This window comes from Canis lupus, chromosome 31 (genome assembly GCF_003254725.2).
Source record: "Canis lupus dingo isolate Sandy chromosome 31, ASM325472v2, whole genome shotgun sequence".
In the NCBI taxonomy this organism is placed as follows: Eukaryota; Metazoa; Chordata; class Mammalia; order Carnivora; family Canidae; genus Canis; species Canis lupus.
This window is the reverse complement of record NC_064273.1, coordinates 12,961,746-12,984,326: the sequence shown is the minus strand read 5'-3', so window position 1 is coordinate 12,984,326 and position 22,581 is coordinate 12,961,746. Positions and strand designations below refer to the sequence as shown.

The 22,581-nt window shown below is 38.9% G+C and overlaps 1 protein-coding gene and 2 long non-coding RNA genes across 6 annotated transcripts in view; 2 read left to right on the top strand and 1 right to left on the bottom strand.

Annotated features, from left to right (window-relative positions):
- The window catches only part of USP25 (ubiquitin specific peptidase 25), a 137,247-nt gene extending 132,448 nt beyond the window's left edge, over positions 1 to 4,799 (bottom strand). For 2 of the 4 annotated variants that reach the window (XM_035709188.2, XM_025450073.3), the window contains exon 1: positions 4,591 to 4,749. In XM_035709188.2, coding sequence (XP_035565081.1) covers positions 4,591 to 4,635 — 45 coding nt within the window. In that variant the 5' untranslated portion in view covers positions 4,636 to 4,749. Of the gene's footprint in view, positions 1 to 4,117; positions 4,192 to 4,590 lie in introns of those variants that run through there. The other 2 variants (XM_025450072.3, XM_025450074.3) reach the window with 2 other exon arrangements.
- Positions 4,284 to 22,581, top strand: part of LOC112661807 (uncharacterized) — a 93,216-nt gene continuing 74,918 nt past the window's right edge. The window contains exon 1 of the long non-coding RNA XR_003137989.3: positions 4,284 to 4,406. This is a non-coding gene — a long non-coding RNA (uncharacterized LOC112661807). The remainder of the gene's footprint in view (positions 4,407 to 22,581) is intronic.
- Positions 5,293 to 5,935, top strand: LOC112661933 (uncharacterized). The gene is made up of 2 exons (XR_003138093.3): positions 5,293 to 5,502; positions 5,724 to 5,935. It is a non-coding gene; the product is annotated as an uncharacterized LOC112661933 (long non-coding RNA).

The following is a 22,581-nucleotide window of genomic DNA, read 5'->3' as shown; positions in this document are numbered from 1 at the left end:
GCCTGTTTCTCCCTCTGCCTGTGTCTCTGCCTCTCTCGCTCTCTCTGTGTGACTATCATAAATAAATAAAAAATAAATTAAAAAAATAAAAAATAAAAAAAAAATAAAATAAAATAAAATAAATTCCACGCCCAACACATAACAGCAATGAAATGTTCCTTTAGTTCTTCTAATACTGTTTCCTCAACCACCACATGCCGAGGGAAATAAAAAAAAAAAAATAGTGCTCACCTAATAATAATGTGCTTGGAAAGACTAAGTGAATACAAAGTTTTGAAAACTCTATGCACAATTAGTTAACATAGGTATATATAACATATTCCAAATGTTATCTATTACAATTGTTTTTATTTTTGACAAATTATCACATCAATCACTGCAAAAGGAAAAAAGAAAAAGACATTTGATAAAGAATCAACATCTAAATCTGATTTCAAAACAAATTTTAAAACTTAGGACTATAAGGAAATCTCCATATCATAATGAAACAATGCGCAACAGAGACTAACACTAATCCTAGCAGTATTCTGTAATCTTAACTAAAGCAATAAAAAAAATGAAAAAAAAAAAAAAGAAGTATTAACAAGGAATAGGTCAGAATGATAATTACTTGCAAATGACACAAACTATAATACATAGAATATTTTAAAAATCAACAGAATATTTATTAAAACTAACGAGACTTCATTAAGGCAACTGGATACAATGTCAGTATACAAATCAAAATAGGTGAGAAAGAAAAGGAATAAGGAAATACGTAGCTGAATCCCTGCCTCTTTGCCCAAACCAAGTTTTAGGCTAATAACAACATAATCAACTATTTAGTACTAAAGAATATCCCTTTTATGTGATGTTTACAGTGATTTACATAACATTCACTGTCCTTTGAAATGCTATACTGTATTTTTCACAACTATAAATGATACCTAAATTAGAAAATATTACATAATTTTAACTAAAAACTTTACCCTGGATGCAGCTTCTAATGTTTTCCAAGTTTTGCTTAAACTCTTAAATTAGCTGATCTGTGACATCCTTCCCACCTGATCCCCAAATGTAATTAAGTGAAAGTTGTCTGTTGATCCATAAAATTCATTCTGCCTCCATCCTCTAGTATTTCTTTTATTGTCCTCCCTGTCCAGAAATAAATGCATGCTTGGCTCCACTAAAACACTCAGATCCAAAAGAGTTGTTCCTGTCTAATCATACTAACTTTAAGGCTTTAAAGGAAGATTCAGAGGCAATTAACGATTTGTGCAAGGTCACAGAAAGGTGATTTAGGTCCAAACCACACTTCACTACACAGCGTATATTCCAACAGTAGTCCATGGTTTCTCAATAATTAAATCCTGAGATTCAGTTAGGAAACTAAATTACTGCATTTGCATTCCTTTTAGAAAACATTCACTCATTATTTCACTCATCAAATATTTACTGAAACCTATTATGTGCAAGACACCATTATTCTAAGCTCTATAATGAAACAAAATAGGCAAAATACCTAGCCTTATAAACCTTATATTTTACCCAACTCAGAAAGATACGTTTAATGTAAATAGTACCCAGCTCACTTCACTCTGTACATCAGTTTGGTCCCTAGGAGGAAGCCTTCTATTGGTGCCCTAAGGAATCCTCATTTGGGACCTGAGGCTATACATAGGTACCAAATTTTTGAGATCTAAGGATGCTACACTTAGGTAAATATAAAGTACAAATGTTGAACCTACATGTTCATGAAACCACCTGGGTGGCTCAGTGGTGGAGTATCTACCTTTGGCTCAGGTTGTGATCCCAGGGGCCTGGGATGAAGTCCCACATCCGGCTCCCCTCAGGGAGCCTGCTTCTCCCTCTGCCTCTCTGTGTCTCTCATGCATAAATAAATAAATAAAATCTTAAAGAAAAAGAAGAAGATACATGTTCAAGACTAAGATTATGGACAGGATTTAATGGTAGCTAATCTGCCACCAACTCCACCTAACCTGTATCACCTAAACCTCAGAAAAGCAGCTTTCTGCAGTTTTATTACATCTCATAACTCCCCACCATGACCAAACTTCAACAACCAAGCAAAGAACACATCAGAGGAAAAGACAGCCAAGCCAGCCCCTTGGCTTATACCATGGCAAGCTACTTTGCAGGTGAACAAAAGACCTATGAAAGAAAGCTTTGTGTTGTGCTGCTTAAATAAATAAATAAATAAATAAATAAATAAATAAATAAATAAGTCAAAAATCATTCTTACTAATCATCCTTCTGGAAAAAAAATCTTGAAAATATAATAAACTTCCAACCTCCAGAATAAAACTACATACATAAAACTAATACATATGTGCATTCACATGCATAATTTTAAGGAGAGCAGAAAATAGGCTAAATTTTGATTATGCAAATGCACTAACACTTCTTGTTTGTATAATAATTCATAAAGTTTCTAAGTGAAAACAAAGAGTTTCACTTTTGTTTCTTCTAAAGTATGAAGTTCACTTCCTAGTTACTAGCTTGTAGTCCGCTTCCTAGTTACTAATCTGGTGAATTTAAGCCTATGAATTTATCTGTAATGGATGGTTTAAAGTACTTATACCTAAATAAACATTTTTAAACAGTTCTGAGTAACAAATAGTATATCACTGCAAAAAAGTAAATAAACACATTGTTTCTTTTCAAAAACCCCATAAATACCATTATGGAAGTATAAAAATAAATGCATAATAAAAATTGCTCCAATAAAAATTCCCCAGTATCCCAAAAGATCTGACACATACACTAACAATAGCATCATAATAGTAATATTTTGGATCAACAACTATTCCCTTTGTGTAAGGAGGGGACTCATGAAGCTGGGAAACTGGATTTGATGGCCAAGATCATCTTTAGTAATTTGATTCGAGAACCTACGATTTTATGCATAAACCTCTGAACCAGGCAGATCTGCATTATCTGATTCGACGCTAGAAAAAGTCAACTTTAAAAAAAAAAAAAAAAAACCCTCACAAACTTCTTACCATTGCTCAGGCTTAAAAGACGTGAAAAGTAGGAGCCACATTTCCCACTTTCAAACAATAATCAGGCTTTAATATTCAACACTGTGAAGAGAGCTATAAACAAAAAACGATACCAAACCTATTAAATCCTGCTTAGCATACATATGAACACAAGATCCTGCTCTAAGTATTAACACTTTATCACATACTTAACATCAAAAACTAAAGTTTAAGATATTCAAAATAGAATACAAGGAGTAGATAATAAACTATTCTAAACTCCCATTAGTAAACCTAGAATCCTTTCACTGCAAATAAATCGCAGTCTGCAACAACCTTCTGAATTTGCCAGGAGCAGTTAACTTACACAAGAGTTCCAAAGACAACTTTCCCAAAGTGCCTAAAATAACAATGCACTATCCTTGCTTTCCAAAATTCTTGAGCATCTTCAATTACCTCAAGTACTATCTAGAATTCTAAAAATAATCTCAAAGCAAAAACTTAGCAGTGAGTAGACAGACCGTCCCCTCTAGGACAGCAGGCCTCGTTCTGAAATCAAGCACAGGTAGGATACAAACTACGCCAAAACTACCACAGGGTGGGGCATTCATTACTCGCTCAGATAAGCCAAACACAGCTTTGGTTGCTGCTCCCAGTAAACCCCTAGTGACTCCCCAAATTTCAACACGACTAAAGCAATGTTTTCCTTTTGCCCAAAATGCTTTTCACAGAATGCCAAAAAAAAAAAGTCATAGCCAACACTTCAAGATAGGGTGCAAGCCATGATAATGCACTTGAGATTCTGGAAACCAAATCTCCAATAAAATGAATGTCAAAGATCTGAAGCTGCACACAGATTTTTTTATTTTATTTTATTTTTTTACTTACGTGGCCATTTGAATGTGTGACTGAGGCAAGAGTCAAGGGTGAAGGATGGAATAAGGTCAAACTTAGCAGACAAAAGATCCCTGGAATAAACATGGCCAGAAAGGTCTCCTTTCGAAGGGGCAGGGTGTATGTTCAGAGAGAAAGAAAAAAAAAAAAAAAGAAAAGAAAGAAAGAAAGAGAAAAAAGGGAAAAGAAGAACAAACCAAATCGTCTACTTTCTAACACAAGAGTCCACCTGGTAACCGTACCTGCCCCGCCAAGCAGGCAACTCCATTCTGGTAGCGATCCCGTCTGCAAAATAGCAGGCCTGGAAGGCTCCCACCTTCGACATAAGAGAGTGTTCAGGAAGGATGACAACCGGCTGCCTTTTTTTTTTTTTTTTTTTTTTTTTTTTCAAAAAAGGAAGGAGGTGAATAAAGTTTAATTCCGAAGCCCCGTAAGGAGTGTAGCAACGTGAGGGTCGCTCCCAGTACGCAGCGGGCACTGTCGGCTGCAGGAGAGCGATCGGCAAGACGGAAGCGGGTCGAGACCCACCAGGTAGGTCCCCCCACTCCCCACGCTGGGCGCGACGCCCCGAAGGCGCGGGCGGGCAAGCCCGGGGCGGCGCAGGGGGAGGCCGGGAGCGGGGAGGAGCGGGGAGGAGCGGGGCCCGGCCGCGCCGGCTCCGGGCTCCGGGCTCCGTGCTCCGGGCTCCGGGCTCCGGGCTCCGGGCTCGCCTCACCTTCTGCGCCGCGCTCTGCTGCAGCACGTTCTGCTCCACGGTCATGGCCCCCGCGGCGCCGGCGGCGACTCGGGCGGCGGCGGGCGGGTCCTCGCGCCTCCGCCGGCCCTGGCAGCCGCGCTCCGCCGAGCTCCGGGGAGCGGCGCGGACCGCCGGGGAGGACAGCGCCCCCGCCAGCCAGGCGCGAAGGCGATGGCGGCCGGCGTGCGCGGGCACCGCGGGCTGGCGGCGAGGCGCGGACGGCGAGGGCCACGGCGGCAGCCCCACGACTCCGCGCGGCCCGCCTCAGCGCGGCTGCTGCGCCGCGGCCGGGGCCATGGGCGGGGGCGGGCGGGGGCGCGGGCGGGGGCGCGGGGGTGGGGGGGTGGGGGGCGAGCAAGCCGGGCCGCGTCACGCGCGCGCTCCCTCGCCGGCGCCTCGCGGGCCACCGCGGGGAAGGGGGAGCGGACGGAGGGAGCGGCGGGCCGGAATGGCGCTCTTCTCCTCGCTGCCCGGCTCCACCTCCCCTCCCCTCCCCCACCCGCCGTCACCGCCCCCGCCCGGCGGCTCCGCCCCCGCCGAGCCCCGCCCGCCGGCCGCCCTAACCCTAGATTGTGACCCGCGGGGCGGCCCCGGCCCCGCCCCCGGCCCGGCCCCGCCCCCGGCCCGGCCCAGCCCCCGGCCCGGCCCAGCCCCGCCCCGCCCTGCGCGTTCCCGGGGGGGGGGCGAGGGCGCGCCCCGCGGGCTCGGGCTCGGGCTCGGGCTCGGGCTCGGCCTCGGAGCCGCCCCTGCGGCAGGTTGCGCGGTCGTGCCCTTGGCTGCGCGAGGCTCGGAGCCCGGGCCGCGGGGCGCGCTCTCTCGGGGCCCGGACCGCCCGGATCGCCGGCTTTCCGAACTCCTCCGAGACAGAACCTTTAAAGCCCCTTGAGCCCGGTAACGTCCCGAACCCCGGCTCCTTTCTGGGTCCCCGGTCCTCCCCCCCCTCGCCTTTCTAGGAATTTCACGAGCAGTAAACTTGCCCGGAGGGAAGAAGTCAAGTGTGACTTCAGCAAAGGGCTGTCAGAAGTCCTGAGGCTGGAATGTACTTTCCTCCGTAACTGATCGTTACACAAATGAATATTGATATTCTCCGTCTGCTTCATTCACGCAAACAGGTACCTACCAGTCGTTGCGAGGCTCTGGAGAAAGAAGGGTTATTTCCTGAAGATTTGATAAAAATGAAATACGGTCTATACAACAGACAAAAGTATCACTGCCCGGGGGGTGCATAATCCGATATACCACTTGTCAAACAATTAGCGATGAACCTTCCTGCGTGGAAAACTTGACCGTATATGGAATTGAAAGAAAAACTTGACATCGAGAAGGAGATCTCTGCTCTCAAAAAAACCTTGAGCTTCGCGAGCTCATCTGGGGATAGGAGGTGAGGGTGTGGCAATGAGAGGGACAGAATAATCAGTCCATCTTGTCGTAAATGCATTACACACCTATGCAAATCCGGGTATAATTTTTAATCTGATGGCAAGAAAAGCAAGCTTAGTGAATGATCACTGAGATATTATCCGGTTTTATATAATAATCATGGATCATAGTGATCCTTAAGGCTTTGTAACAAATCTGTGCACTTCGCAGCCGTCCTTGCTTCACACCTCAGATATTTTCAATCAGCATTTGAGATCCTTCCCTGGAGTCTTCATATGTATTTGATTTTGACATATTACGAACTTAATTCTATTGATATCCTATGTTTTCACCGGAGGAATTTGAAAAGTTGTGAAGTGGTTGGAAACACAGAATTTTAGGAATAATGCAATAGCTCTCCTAGAATGCACAATTCTGTTGTGAGAACACTGAGACTCAAAGGAGGCTACTTGCCAAAGAAAGCAAACTAGAGCCCATTTTACCTCATTTACAGACCGAAGTTCTGTCCAACATCATATTCATGTTTCTATTATGGATTAAAAAAAATAAAAAAGAACTCTATCCAGTTCATGACATTTGAATATAAGAAAGTTAAATTTAACATAAAAAATGTAGTACTAGGATTTTAAAAAGATACTGCCACATACTAAACTTTAGTTTTGTTTTTCTGAGTTAAATTGTTAGTTCCACAGAAAATGTTATTTTACCAGTGGTTACTAGATAATTATTAAATAAATGTTTTTATAGGATAGTCATATTTGCCCACTTTGATCATTTATTTCCAGCTTACCTCTAGTGGTTTCCTACTGAAATTTTTAAAACCTTAACTGTTTTGTATGAGGAGAAAGTTTCAAGTGTCCTTTTAGGTATTCTTTTCTAGAAAGCATACTAGAATGAACAGAGGATGGAAATGTGAAAATTTGAGATAAATTTGCACACATGACACACTGCCAGATATCCTAATTCATTTTAGCAATTTGTCCCAATGTTCAGTTTTTTCTGTTCATGAATAAGCCTTAATTTAAATATGATTGTTGGAAGTATATAACCTCAGGATATTATTTAATAATTCCTAAATTGTACTACTCTGGATTGTTGACACTCGGGTAAACAGTTAAACGGACAGATTTCATTAAAATTAAAAATTTAGGGGCCTCTGGTGGCTCAGTTCATTAAGCCTCTGCCTTGGACTCAGGTCATGGTAATGGGATAGAGCCCTGGTAGGGCTCCTGGCTCAGCGAGGAGTCTGCTTCTTCCTCTGCCCCTCCCCCTACTTGTGCAAGCTCTCTCTTTCAAATAAATAAAATCTTTCTTAAAAAAAAATAAATTAAAAATTTAGTTCTTAACGCCAAGTCCATTTTTCTATGTGGGATCAAAATAATGTTTCCAACGATATTCAGTATTGTGCCTTGTGTGAACCAGGGAAATTGGTATTCATTCTATCTCGACTATTTATTTCTCTTTGTTTAGACTGAGTTTGAAAATCCATTTCTGAACACCAAAAGTCTAATATACTGCCAAAGCACATTTGTAAGCCAGAGTAAGAAATAAGCATTCAATTCACAGTGTAGATTTGAACAATTTCCTTTGCAAAAGAATGGTTCTTAACTCTCCTCTTGAAGAGGATCAGAATTATTTTCCTCCCTTAGGTATATTGACACTCTAGGATGATTTTATTTCCACCAATAAGGTAACCATAAACAATCATTGAAAGAGGAGGTTTCGATGATGTCACGATGGAACCATTCACTGATAAGGCGCTCATAAATTAGAACCTGTATGAGTACTATCTGCCTGATACATGTACAACACAATGCTTATTGAATTAAAGGGGCAGTCATGAAGGAGAGAAGACAAGTTTATACTTTTGTGGGGCATGGCTACCTCTAACTTCTCACTCTAACTGGACAGCTCTGTAGTCCTGGCAGCCACATTGTTTATCTGACAAAGCATATCAATATTGGTATCTCCAGCTATCAGCAATACCTCAGACCCTGAGAATCTCCAGATGTTGCTTCTTTGCTCAGAGTATTCATTTTCTAGAGCAGTCATAACAAAACAGCACAGACCAGGTGGCTTAAACAAGAGAAATATATTCTCTCACAGTTGAGATGGCTGGAAGTCAAAGATTGAGGGGCCAGCAGGTTTGGTTTCTCCTGCAGCCTCTCTCCTGGGCTTGCAGATGCCATCCTCTCGCTGCCTCTTCTTATATTGCTGATCCTCTGTGCACACAGTTCCCTGATGTCCTTTTTTTATAAGGTCATACTGGAGTAGGGCCCCATTCTAACAGCCTCATCTTAATCACCTCGTAAAGAATTTATCTCCAGGGATGCCTGGGTGGCTCAGTGGTTAAAGCATCTGCCTTGGACTCAGGTTGTGATCCTGGAGTCCTGGGATCGAGTCCCACATTGAGCTCCCTGCATGGAGCCTGCATCTCCCTCTGCCTGTCTCTCTTTTTGTGTCTCTCATGAATAAATAAATAAATAAAATCTTTAAAAAAATAATTTAAAAAGGAATTCATCTCCAAATGCAGTTATATTCTAAGGTACTAGAGATTGGGACTTCAACATGTGAATTTTGGGGGAACACAGTTTGGCCCATGGCAGTCATATTCAATGTACTTTGATTAATCCTATACTTCATACCAATGTACTATCAAATACTCCTTTTCCTGCCCCATCCCATAACCTCTTAGATTAGTAAGAGATGCATTAAAACATTCAAGAATAGTGCCTCCACATTTTCTGTCAATATTCATACTTCTAGTAGGAATAGTTTTGGGGAAAAAGTTCTGTGAATTGAAAAAGGAATCCAATCTAATGTGAACTATTTCTTTGCAAGATCTACCTTGAAAGTCAGGTCTATATGGAGAAAAAGCTGTACTTTATCAACTGCGAGCCAGCACAAAAGCACAGATTTCTTGCATGAATCACTTGTTCCCCTTACTTTGAGCAAGCCCAGAAGTGTACTCTGACACCGAAAATGACTTAAAGTTCCCAGACTCTTCCCCACTTCTTACCTTCTGCTTCCATAGTGGTAGGCATACATTTCCCTGACGGTATCCTATAATGTGCATGGACAGAGAAAAGTATGTAGTCAAAAGTGATTAACGTCACTTCTTAAGACCTCTGTCCCATAGGGGATAGAGTACATGATTCAGAGCACATGATTGCTACATACACACAAATCCCAAAGAACAACCCAGAGACAGATAGGTCTGTAATCTTGGGCAAATTGCTTAAACCTTCTGCATAATCCTAGCCTATTTGCTTTTAGTACATTCCTTGTACGTCATTGCTTGCTCTGAATCACAGAAAGGACTATCCTTGCATGTCCCATGCTCTCAGGTAAGCTGGCTTCCAAATAGATTTGGCATAGGTAAGGTAATGGAAGGTCAGAGAAAAAGAGAAGCCAGGGTGTTTCTCTTTCTCCTTCTCCCTCTCCCCCTGGATGGCTTCTCCTTAGGCTATAGCTCTTTGGTGGGTCCAGCTCTCACCAATTCTGGCCTATTCTGGTTCAACTTCCTCCTGGTTGAGGCAGGTCCCTGGGCTCGGTAAATCTTACCACCTCTCCTTCCATCACTCCTCCAAATTAAGAGTCATAAAGATTTCTTGCTGTTGCCAAACTAGTTTAATTCATTGTCTCTCTTTGGCTTCTTAGTTCTTTCATTACCTAAATAGCTAATTCTTTGGATTAAGTATCCCTTGATTTAAATATTTAGGAAGTATTCTGTTTTTCTGACATGACCTTTACTGACTTATGTTCTCTGGGTCAATTCTGTCATCTCTAAAATGAGAGTAATAATATAGGGCTATTTTGATGATTAAATGATTAAGTACATATAAAGTATTCAAAGCACCATATAAGGCACAAAGTGAGTGCATAATAAATATAAGCAAGTTCTTGCTTTTATTATTATTATTATTATTATTATTATTATTATTATTAGGTTTTCCTTGTGACCTGTATATTGAGAAGTTAAAACCTTTAGGTGAAAAAAAAAAAAAAAACCCATTAGGTGAGCACCAAAGAGAATTAGTCAGCTGGAGTAGAATATATTCTTAGTTTAGAAAAACAAGACCTGAAGCAGAGTTAAGTAAGGTCAGTTTACAAAATCTTGCAGTCTAAGAAAAGACTGTTTCATTGCTGTTTCTGTAATAATTTCACATCAAATCATATACAGAAGAACTTGTATAGTTATTCCTAGGCAGTTACTTTACCACTAGTTTCAGACCTTTGGTGATTATTTGTGTTTTTTCTTGGAGAGTAGAAGAGACACAAAGATCATATGTGAATGCCTTTAATTTTTAAAAATACATACTAGAGTTAGGACAAATCAAAAATTTGTTTTTGGATGAGAAAAGTTATTAGCAAGTAGAAACAAACATAAAAAGGAAAAAACTTAAATATTAGGCAGAGATGCTATTCATTTTTGGATTCTACACAATGACGTTTACTGAATGGGTGCTCAATAAGTGTAATTGAAATGAATTTATAAACAAAAATGAAAACAAATTTTTAAAATCTCCTTTCACACTTTTCAGGCTTTCAGAAAATGTTTTTAGTATATTTAGTAAATCTGATATCATTTTATAAAATGAGATATGTAAACAATAATCTATTGTCTCAACATTAGTTTGGTCGGTTTTTCATCAAGAACAACATGTGGTATTTTTTTTTATGTGAAGGTTAGTTAAATGGTACTATTCAAATGTATCATAGCTTTCAGTTCAGGTTATCATATTATAAACATCCATAATAGTATGGAAATACTGACTTGGAATAAATGCTATATAACTATAAATAGGGCAGCATATTTTAAAAATAGATTTTATTGCTTTCAACTTCAGAACCTTTGCTCCAAGACCGGCCATACTGTCAGGTCAGTTGAAATGGTTGTTCTAGGTTTTCCCTTTTGAGGGAATACAGGAAACAGTCTACGATATTTTAGAGTCAAGAACTACTTTTTGTATACTTACTATGTGCCAAGACCCATGCTAAGCACTTCATACTTCAAACAACCTAATCTTTTAATAACCACATGCAATTGGAGCTAGTGTACTCTTTTCATAGAGTAGAAGCTGTGGCTTATTAAGTAAATTGCTCAAGGACACACAACCAAAACATATTAAGCCAGTGTGAACCCAGGTAGGAGGTCTGTCTAACTTCAAGGGTTCTGCATTTAAACCCCCTACACTGTGGATCAGCCATTTTCCAAGTGTGGTTGATAGATTTGATAGATTTCTGGAGATATTCAAAACCCTGTCAGGGGGCTGGCAAGAACCTGTCTTCTCTTCTCTTCTCTTCTCTTCTCTTCTCTTCTCTTCTCTTCTCTTCTTTCTTCTCTTCTCTTCTCTTCCCTTCTCTCTCTTTTCCAACTATATATATATATATATATATATATATATATATATATATATATATATTATATTGGAAAATATATGTGTGTATTATGTACATATGTATATATATGCATATCTGTATATATGTATATATACACAGATTTTCCTCTTATGCTTCAACCCAAACAGTGTATGGTAACAGACAGAATCAGAAGCAGCTTAGAGAAGTCTGTTGTCCTCTATTAGACCAAACATTAGAGATTTGCAAAAATATAAAACAGTCTCATTCTTCTCACTAATCCTTTTTGTTTTGAAAAATATAGTTATTGTCATAAAAGTAATATTTACATTAAAATGTAATGGCCCTCTTGGTTTTACATAAAATAATAAATAATATGTTGGAAAATTCTCAGTTTTAACTTCTGAAACTATAAAGAGTAATAGATGTAACTTACAGACATAAAATCTCATTGAAGTCCTCAGTAATTTTTAAGAGTGTAAAGCAGTCCTAGGATCAAAAATGTTGAGACTCACTGCTTTAGATTTCCATTGTCATCAGTCATTTTGAAAGAACTAGCAATAAAACTGATCTGACAGTTCTTTATGTCTCTCAGTTATCATGTATTACTATTGTGATCCTTCAAGAAATTGAAGTGGAACTAAACTGAATCAAAATTTCTTCCTTAAAAAAAAAAATTTTCCTTATCCAAGTACCATTCAAAAACAAGTTTATCTCTAGGTTTAGAAATTACCATGTAAAAAAAAAAAAAAAAAAGAAATTACCATATAGAAAAGTAGAGCCCTAGAAAGGTATGGATGAAAAAAATGAAGGATCTGTTTGTTGTTGAAAGGATCAAAGATGAATTATTGGAAAGTGGAATGTAAATGGTAAAAGACAATTCAGATGCATATTTTTATAAGTTAATATAATACATTGGTAGTAATGAAATGATGGTAATTCAGAATTGGCTTCAGGAGATAACCATAGTGCTATTTAATAAATATAATTTTATTGCACTAATATATTTTATTACCATATTATGTATGTGTTATATCAAAATAAATATAATAGCTGCACATTTAAGTGTTCTACTATGTATAAGTCACTTGAATATACAACGTGTCTCTCACTATGTTATGAGACAATGCAGGACATAGTCTATACTCATTTTACAAATGTAGAAACCTAATCTCAGAGTGGTTGGGTGACTTGCCAGTAGTACACAGCAAGTATACAGTTGTGTTAAAACTTGTAACTAGCATAATATGTCAGCAAATATTTATTGATTTAAAAAAATAAAGACATCAGGCCTTTTAACTCCTAGTCCAGTGTCTTAGCTCAGGGTAGTGTATTTTATGTAACCCTGACTAATTTGCCAACGCTATTCAAAATGAGTTCAAAAAGGTACATTGTGGGTATTCGTTTAGCACTTACTTATGCAGATCTTTGTCAGGAAAGCAATAACAGATAAAGATGATATGCATTCTTTTATTAAGATCTCATACTTAATCCTCAAATTTATTCTTTTTCCCATCTTCAAAGAGTAAGTGATGTAATATGTTTTTCACATGGCATGTTAGGATTAACTTCCAAAAAACAGAAACACACATGAGTTTCACTGGAATTTTGAAAGTATGATCATTTGCCAAATAAATGGGAGTTTAATATACGTCTTGTTTATGACAAATCCACTTAGGACAAACCAATGATCCCACCCTATCAGCTCTTTAGAATTTCAGTACCATGGACAAAACAGGAAAAAAAATCTCTACCCCCCAAAAGCTTATAGCCTGATGGGGAGTCAGCTACAAACACAGTGTCATAGTGTACAAGGTAATGAGGAAACTAGGAATAGGATTAACCTAACTCTTGCTAAATATACTAAATAAGATGGTCTTTACTCTGACACAGTTCACAATCTGATGAGAAAATCAGGAATACAGATAACGGAACACTAGATGTTAGTAAGTACAAATTCCTGGAAGTCAGAGGAAGGAGAAATAGACTCAGTTTGAAAAAATAAAGGTTTCACAGAGGTGACATTTGATATAGGCATTGTAGAAAAAGAATGAAGTAGAATTGACAGCAGAATCTTCAGGTCCCAGCCTACTAAAAACTTAACCTTTCCTTTATCTTTGCCTCACAAAAACTTGAAGTTAAGGATCATTAAACTGTGCTTTTTTTTTTTTTTTTTTTTGATCCAGTTTACCTGTGTGTGATGAAAAGGAAATCCTGTTGACAGAGTTTCTACAACAATTAGGCTTGTGAGTTTGGAATATGGACAGCGGTCAGGGATACCCTCAAGAATGGCAGTCATACTTCTTGAACATTGCAGACCCCTCCTTTCACTTATATGGAATCATCCACAGCTGTATATATTGAATAGCAAATTATGGGAAGATAGGAAGTCTCCAAAACCATTTTGTGTCATCTCCTTCTTTATGTAACTAGTGCCCAATGTGGCCATACACTTGGCCATTAAATTATCTTACTGCTATGTTTTAAAATTTCCTGAGTTTAGGGGCACCTGGGTAGCTCAGTTGGTTAAGCATCTGATGCTTGATCTCAGCTCAGGTCTTGATCTCAGGGTCATGAGATCAAGTCCCATGTTGGGCTCCATGCTGGGTGGGGAGTCACTTTTATTGGAGTTCAATTTGCCAACATATAGCATAACACCCAGTGCTCATCCCATCAAGTGCCCTCCTCAGTGCCTGTCACCCAGTCACCCCCACCCCCCGCCCACCTCCCTTTCCACCACCCCCTGTTCGTTTTGGGGAGCCACTTTTAAAGTAAAATAAAATTCCCTAATTTTATTTCAAGTCTTTCTTGAAACTCTTATCTGCTCCACATTTTTTATCAACAATATAATCAAACTAAGCCTATTTCTTGAAAATGCCAAAATTCTGTATTGGATGTATTAGGGGTTATGTTTTGGGGTAAAGGCAGCCTATGTTTGGGCAATTGACCATTATGTCTTGGTGAGAGGTAGGGTCCCACATATTGCCACAGAAACAAAAAATGCCAGATACTTGCTCTCTCAGAGCCACAGAATGAACTCTGCCAATCAGATGCTCCCCAAGGCCCCCCCTAGCTAGTGAGACAAAGAGAAAGACAATTTAGAAATCTTTCTAATGATGGGAGTGGTGGGAGAATGGGAAGGTGGTGGTAGTGAAAGCTTCATGAGTGGTGTCTAGTATCAAGTCAAGGACATAGCAACACACTGCACTGGCTTGAAAGTCATCTCTCTCTCTCTCTCTTTTTTTTAAAGATTTTATTTATTTATTCATGGGAGACATGGAGAGAGAGAGAGAGAGAGAGAGAGAGAGGCAGAGGGAGAAGCAGGCTCCATGCAGGGAGCCTGATGTGGGACTCGATCCTGGGACTTTGGGATCACGACCTGAGTTGAAGGCAGATGCTCAACCACTGAGCCACCCAGTCATCCCGAAGGTCATCTCTTTAAGTAGGGTCCTAGCCTCCCCCACAGCTTAGTTCCTATGCATTTTCCATGCGGAATCCTCTCTGCTTCCTATTATTCTGTCAGCTGCCAACTAGGTTTCCAACACACCTTTTTCTTAAAGGCAGAATTGATTTCTGTCACTTATAACAAGGAACCCTGACTGGCCCAGTTTTTCTAAGTAACAGAATGTATAATGTAATTGCATCTTGTAGCACTTCTAATTGGGAAATTTCTATGAGAAGTGCATTTTAAGAATTTCCTAACAATTGTGAAGTGACAGGCGATGGCATCCCAAAGGAAGGATGTCTTTATGGTTGAATATGAAGAAAGATAAATTAATTTGAATAGGTCACATGCACTCCCACACCCAAGGGCATAAACTTTCCCTAGACTTTGGAATTCCAGTGCTTGCTAATTATACCCAAGACATAGCTGGTTAATAGATGCAACCCATTCTGCAGTTGGGAACAGTCATAGGAAGGAATAAAACTAGAAGATGGAAAGGACAGTTTCTTAGCAGGATAGAACATAAAAAGAACCACGGTACTGCAAGAAGGAATTCATCTGCTAATTAATTCATTCAAAGAATATTCAAGGAATGTTTGTAGTCTAAGTGAAGGAAAACACAAAGAGAACCAAAGATGAGCCCAGCTCTCACGAAGTGTATGAAAACAGACATGTAAAAACATCATGACACAAAGCTGTCTAGTTACCTATGATATTCCATAAGCTTGTACATTTGTTTTCTATACTGCATAATAAATTAGCACAAACTCAGTGGCTTAAAATAACTCATTTGTATTATCTCACACTTCCTGTGAGCAAAGAGTCTAGGCTGGTTTCCGGGGCCCTCTGCTCTGGGTCTCACACAGCTGCAAGCAAGGAGTTACCAAGACTTGGGTCTCCACTGGGCTTGAGGTCCTCTACCAGGCTTCTGTGGCTGTTAGCAGAAGCCATTTCCGTGCAGCTGTAACAGTGCTAGCAATTTTCTTCTTCAAGACCGGCAGGAAAGAGAGAGGCTCTAGCGGTCTCTAACAGGGCCCGTGTGATTAGGTCTGGTGGTTGACAGAGTGGAGGGGGGCTGGGGATGGGTGACATAGATGAAGAGAGAAAAAAAAGTCCATATACTTTCAAAGCATTTCACTAGATTGAAGACGCTGGTAAAAATCTGCAGTGTGCACTAGGTTCTTCCAACATTCAGTGGGGGCAATTCTGTACTACACTGATTTCATCAAATCTCATCTAATCCACATTCTATTTTTATGTACCACTTTAGGTCTGCAATTTGTTTTCTTGGTCATTTAAAATACAGAGTTCTTACAGAACTGGCTGGTACACTGGGACTTTTGTCCTAAAGACCTAGGAAATAACTATCCCTTATAAAATTCTAGCCTTCTTATTACTCCCACTTCTGATATTTGTCTGAACGGTTAACAGGATGGCAAAGAATTTTGTTTGCAAGTATTTATACTCTAAAGACTCTAAACTATATGCTTCATAGTAAGATGTTAATTTTTTATCAAAGATAAGCAAAAGAAAAATAGAAGCAGACTTATATACCAATGACTACAAATTTGGACGTGAAAAGGATTTTACTTTACTCTTGAAATTTGTATTTTGTTCAAAATCATATAGCTAAACAAAAGTTTTAAGAACAGTCATTTTAATTTTCTAACTAGCTTTATTGTTTGTTCAACTTGGATCAAAATTAATGTGGAAAATATTTTGAATTGACTGCAGGGATCTCACACACACACACACACACACACACACACACACACATCAAGAAGCTTCATATTTGAGAAACCCCAACTTACAGTTAGTAACATTGGAACAGTAAAATAGTTTCCATCTTACTTTAGATAGAATTTACCCAGTACAAGTACTTTGCTGTTTAAATATTTATTAATGTGTTTAAATATTAAAAAGAAAACCTCTCTGATACTAGACGTGCACTACAACAAATTGAAATTGGTTTCTGAATTTCAATATTGATATTCTCTTTGGGAACAACTGAGGAAAAGAAAACAATGACAAAAAGTTGCACTTAGGGATGTTCTCAAAGCCAAAACTAAGATATATAAGCTATATTTAGATTGATAACTAAAAATCCAGGGCATTGTATATATTCTTTTTCCTGAACTCAGCTAAATAAAAACTCAGTACACTTTCTCATTCTTAAACAAGGGGGTGGAGGAATGCAAGTAAAATGTACATGGTTGGGAATTATTGTCTACTCTCTGGAGGTATAAAGATTTTTCAGATATCTTGTTTTTATTTTTTGATATTTTGGTCCTTTCTGAATGTAAAGTTGGCATTTGAGAGAGTATATTCTGCTGATATTTTGTGACACAAGCAGCATTTTTTGGATTTACAAAGGTAAATAGTTTTCTTTCATATTCTGGAAAAAATAGCATGTTAACAGTTGCTCATTTTCTACATGTTAATCTGTTTTTTTAACTAATTCTGTTCTTAAGGTGATAAACAGATTTTTTTCCTCTTCTTTTTGTATCTTGATGAATAACCAGCCAGTGCCTTAAATTTAATCATAAATGTGACTCATACAACGAATACGAATAAATCACAAGGCTAGAAATAGATTTTTTTTTCCATTTCGCCACAATTGAAAAAGAATTCTAACAATCTCAAAGTTTTAATTCAGGTCTATGCTAATTCCAGGGTTTAAGTGATCTGTTCTGCATTAATTTATTGCCTTAACTTAGGCTGTTCTCATTTTTAAAAGATAGTGATAATTTTTCACAATAGTCTTGTGCTGTGAGGCATTCCATTTTAGTGACATACATTCAAACACAAATGTATGTCCTCTTTTTTAGAATGGGAATTAATTTAGGAGTCTTTCTTATTGCTTATCAATTTTTCCTGGCATCCTAACCATATTTTTAAAGTTTAAATTGATTTTGTGACATAAGGGAAATATTGCCCTTCTGTTTGATACTACATTAGATCACTAATGACACTTCTAGAAGACAGCTACCAGCTAAGTATCATATGTTATACATATATATGCCAATTTTACAAACACTCTGATAGTGGGGAGGTTAAGTTTATTTTCTTAATAAGTCGGCATTATAGCTAGGGATGCATGGAATTATTCTCAATTAAGAACAATTCTATTTGTCAACAGAATAGAGATTTTCATGAAATGTTTCTTTAATTGGGATTCAGAGTTTTTTTTTTAAATTTTTTTGAGACTTTAGAGAGCCATTTCAAACTTTATGAAGTAGTTGAAAATCACACATCTATCCTGTAATACACTATTGATGTTAGTTCTGACTAAACTATTAAGGTTGTATAGTTACCCAAGACACTTTATAAATAGAATACAAGAGTGGGAAGAAAAAAAAGCCTGTGACATACTAACTCTTCTCAAGCAGAATTATGCCTTAAGGCAGACTTTACACCTACACTACTTTTCTTTCATCAAAGTCTGTTGTCACTTAAGTTTGGAGATAAACACTCAAGTGAATATTCATACAAAGATTCAAAGGATATTTACATTATCCAGGCAGTGGGTGAGGTTTAAGAGTAAATAAGGACAACTGTCCTTGCTCTCAAATAGTATATTTTCTATTAGAGATAAAACACAGGTAAATGCAAAGTGAGGATAAGTGCAACAAAATGAATATGTCCAGGGTAACAAAGGCTTATGGGAAACAAATCCTTTCCCAGTAGAAGAGATCAGTGCAGTGGACTGAATGTTCGCGTCCCTCAGTAAAATTCTTATGTTGTATATCCTAATCCTCCTTGTAATGGTATTAGGAAGTGGGGGACTTTGGGAAGTGATTAGGTCCTGAGGGCAGAGCCCTCATGAATGAACTAATCCTCACGAATGGATTAGTGCTCATATAAAAGAGAGCTCTCACCCTCTTTCAACCATAGGATAGATACAATAAGTCAGCAATCTGAACCCAGAAGAAGGCTATTCTCAGAACCTGACCCTGCTGTCACTCTGATCTCGGACTGCTGGCATTGAGAACACTGATTAAATAAATATCTGTTTATGCCGTTCAGTCTACAATTCATTGTGACAGCAGCCAAAACAGACTAAGATAGTAAAGTCTTCATAACAGCAGTGACACAAATTATACCCTCAAATGGATGTAAGTGCCCCCAGCTGAATGGACAGAACAGCACAAGCAAAGGCATAGAAAGTTGAAGCATCAGGTGCCTTCTGGGAACCTGAAGAGTGCTGGTTGGCAGCATGAATGAGGGTGGGGGACGGCTGGGAAGGCTGGTAGAACCCAGGTAATGTAGAGCCTTTCACCATGCAAAGAAGGTTGAGCTTGTAAGACGTTATGTTGTCTATTCCTTGTTTTCAATATTTTTAGAACTACTTCTAGAATTGGAGCTTCTTTCCCTAAGAAATATCATGTGGAAAGCTAATGTATAAAATTATATGCAAGTGAGGCCTCTCTGATTGAGTGTGAGGTGCCCAGAGTCATTGTGGTGATACAAAGACATTACAAAGTAATGTCTTCTGACATTACTTGACTATTTCAAATACTTGTGACATAAATACATACATTCAAAGAGCAGGCATCTTGTCTTTTGAACATTGAAGATGGTCTGTCCAATCAGCCTTTTGCCAGTCAGATAAAAGCTTTTATTCCTAGTTCTATAAAAAACCTGAAGAAGTACTACAAGAGAGGAGAATGTAGCCATATGGAGAAGGTGTCTATTGTTATTTTAGACATCTCCACCCCCACCGGGGAAGAGAACTGCTTTTGTTTGAAAAGGTCCTGAGAATGAGGCTGGATGCAGTGGCTAGTGAAGCCCAGCTAGGGAATGCATTACTCTTTTGAAGTCTCCAGTTTATGTTTTACTTCAGTTATTGAAACGTGGGGTTGCAGTTGATGCTAGTAACGAAACAGTAGCTTGCTAGATACTGTGTGAAAGAAAGGAGGAAAGAAGAAAAAGGGGGGGGGAGACTATTCGGATTGGGAAGGAAGCATTTGAGAAAGAAAAACATGAAGAGCCCTTATGTCTAGCGAAGATTTTGCTTAAGTTTTTGCACAGTGGTATGTGACATGACACATTGTCCTTTCCTCTGCAAAACCTTAGTAAATCATCCATTTCCCGTTACTGCTTCACAGACTTTTGAGTGTTTTTGTGAGACACCCAACTGAAAGCAGCTTCCAGGTAGATAAGGAGCCAAGGATGAGGCTGGCCAAGAAGCCTCCATGAGTGAGTTTTGGAAGATTGAGTGATTTATAGTTTATTCTGCAACTCACACCTTCCTCCCTTATTAGAAGATACATGTCACTTTAACTCACTGTTAAGGTTATGATGTTGATCAGGGTTATAATGGCATCTGATCCCAAATTTTTCCTGCTACTTGGATTCCAAGTCATAGCTGCTTTTACTTCTTCCTCTGCTGGGCTAGCAATTGGTACTAAATTCATATCAATTGTGGATAGCCATGAAGTAACCAAAAGTTATTTTGAATGTCAGTCCTTCAGATACTCTTTAGGAGCCATAAAATGTATCTATACCAAGAGCTGATTAGAATAATAACTAATAGGGATACTGGCTTATATTTTGCCTGGCCAGAAAAGTTTCAGCTTCTTTAAAAAAAAAAAAGATTTTATTTATTTATTCATGAGAGACACAGAGAGAGAGGCAGAGACATAAGCAGAGGGAAAAGCAGGCTCCCTGTGGAGAGCCTGCTGTGGGACTCAATCCCAGGACCCCAGGATCATGCCCTGAGCCAAACGCAGACGCTCAACCACTGAGCCTCCCAGGTGCCCCCAAAATCTCCTATCTTGACTGGGTTGAGAGTATCAGATGCCAGCCTGAGGACAAATGAAGAAGCAGCCACAAAAGGAGGAAGTTTAGCTCAGCTCCAGGGGGCTCTTCTTCAGAGCTTACATACATAACACCTTGCTATCAACCCTTCAGTGAAAACTAAAAGGGGCAAGGCTTTGGGATTGTTGTTTTTGTTTTTGTCAGGCCCATGAAAAGAAGAAACAACCAATGTGTCTGAAGAAGAAGGACCAACTCAACTTTTGATATATGGGGGTGACATGATTGTTAAAAACTCAGACTTAAAAACAAGTGCTTTTCAAACATGGATGAACCTACACATCACCTGGGAATCTTATAAAAAGTCAAACTCTGGTGAGCAAGACTGAATGGGAGTACAGGATCTGCATTTCTAATAATATTATCGGTGATACAATTCTGCTGGTCCAATGATCTCACTTTGGGTGACAAAATTCTGGAGTCAAATTGCCTGTGTTCAAGTCCTGTTCTGGGTTGCACCAAGCTATGGCCCTGGGTAATTTGATACCAACTATTTCCTCATCTGTAAAATGGGATAATACTATTACTTACATCCATCAGTTGTTGTAAAAGTTAAAAGTGTTAATATAAATAGCATAGAGAAGAGTGTCTGGCACATCGGTAGGTGTCAATAAATATTTGGTGAATGATAGCCAAGCTATGGAAACAACCCAGATGACTATCAGCAGATGAGTGGATAAAAAAAGATCTGATATACATACACAATGGGAGAGCAAACTGTTGGTTACCAGAGGAGAGAGGTTGGGGTGGGAATATTGGTGATATTTAAGGGTACAAAGTTGTAACGAGTAGTGAATAAGCCATAGAGATATAACAGACAGTCTAATGAATATAGTCAATAATTCTGTACTATAATAATGTAATGTGATAAATATTGCTTCAATGGCAATCAAATTACAATACATAAATATGTCAAAGTAATAAACTGTACACTTTAAATTTACAAATGGTTACATGTGAAATTTATCAAATAAAAAATATTTGATGAATGAATTACTTAGCAGGATAGGAGGAGTAAAAGGGTCTGTGTATTTGAACCCAACTGTTTGACATCTTCCCAAAAAATTAATCTACTATAACTTGGTACCATTGGTTGTCTTTCAGTCAACTCTGTAGCATCCTAATTAGGAATCAAAAGAATAAAGTGAGAAGGCTCTATAGAAACTAGAGGAGGTTTTTTTGTTTGTTTGGTTTGGTTTGTTTTTTTTCCCACTTGGAGTGGAAAAGATGCAGATTTATATTTAAGAAAATCACTCTGAGAGCAGATAGGAGACAGACAGTGGGACTTGGACAAAATGAGGACTGGAGAGATAAGCTTATAGACTCATAACAAACTAGAGAAATGACAAAAAGCCCCTGCAATTAGGGCAGTGGAGAGAACTGGGGAGGGGGACAATACAAGCATGATTAAGGAGGTTGACTTGGCAAGACAAGGCAATAATTAGTGGGCACAACTGATGTTCAGAAAGAAATGTGGGAAAGACTCCCAGTTTTCTAGCTTGGGTAAGAAGACAAATCTTGGGGACCATTTGCAGAGATACAAAGTAGAGGAAAAGGAAATACACCATAAAGGGGATGAATAAAGCAGGAGGAAAATAAGATGGCACTAAGATTGATTTTGGACATGATAGAAGTGGTTGTGGAGCTAAAATAATCATAGGCAATTAGCAATCCAGGCCTGGAGCAGAGGAGGCACACATGTTGACCAAACAGATTTGGCAGTCATCAGTATTTGTATATTAAGGCCTTGGAAGTCTACACAGGAAAGTAAGAGCTGTAAGAGGTGGACAAAAAATGGATATGATGGAGGAGACTGAGAAAGATGGGAGAGGTAGAAACAAAGTCAAAAAGGAGGTACAGAAGAAGGCTAGGGAGGAAGGTGCTTTTGTGATGACGGAATTGTCAACTGGGCCCAGTTTCACTAAACAACAGCTACTCTCCCAGAATTCGTGATTCCTGCAACACCC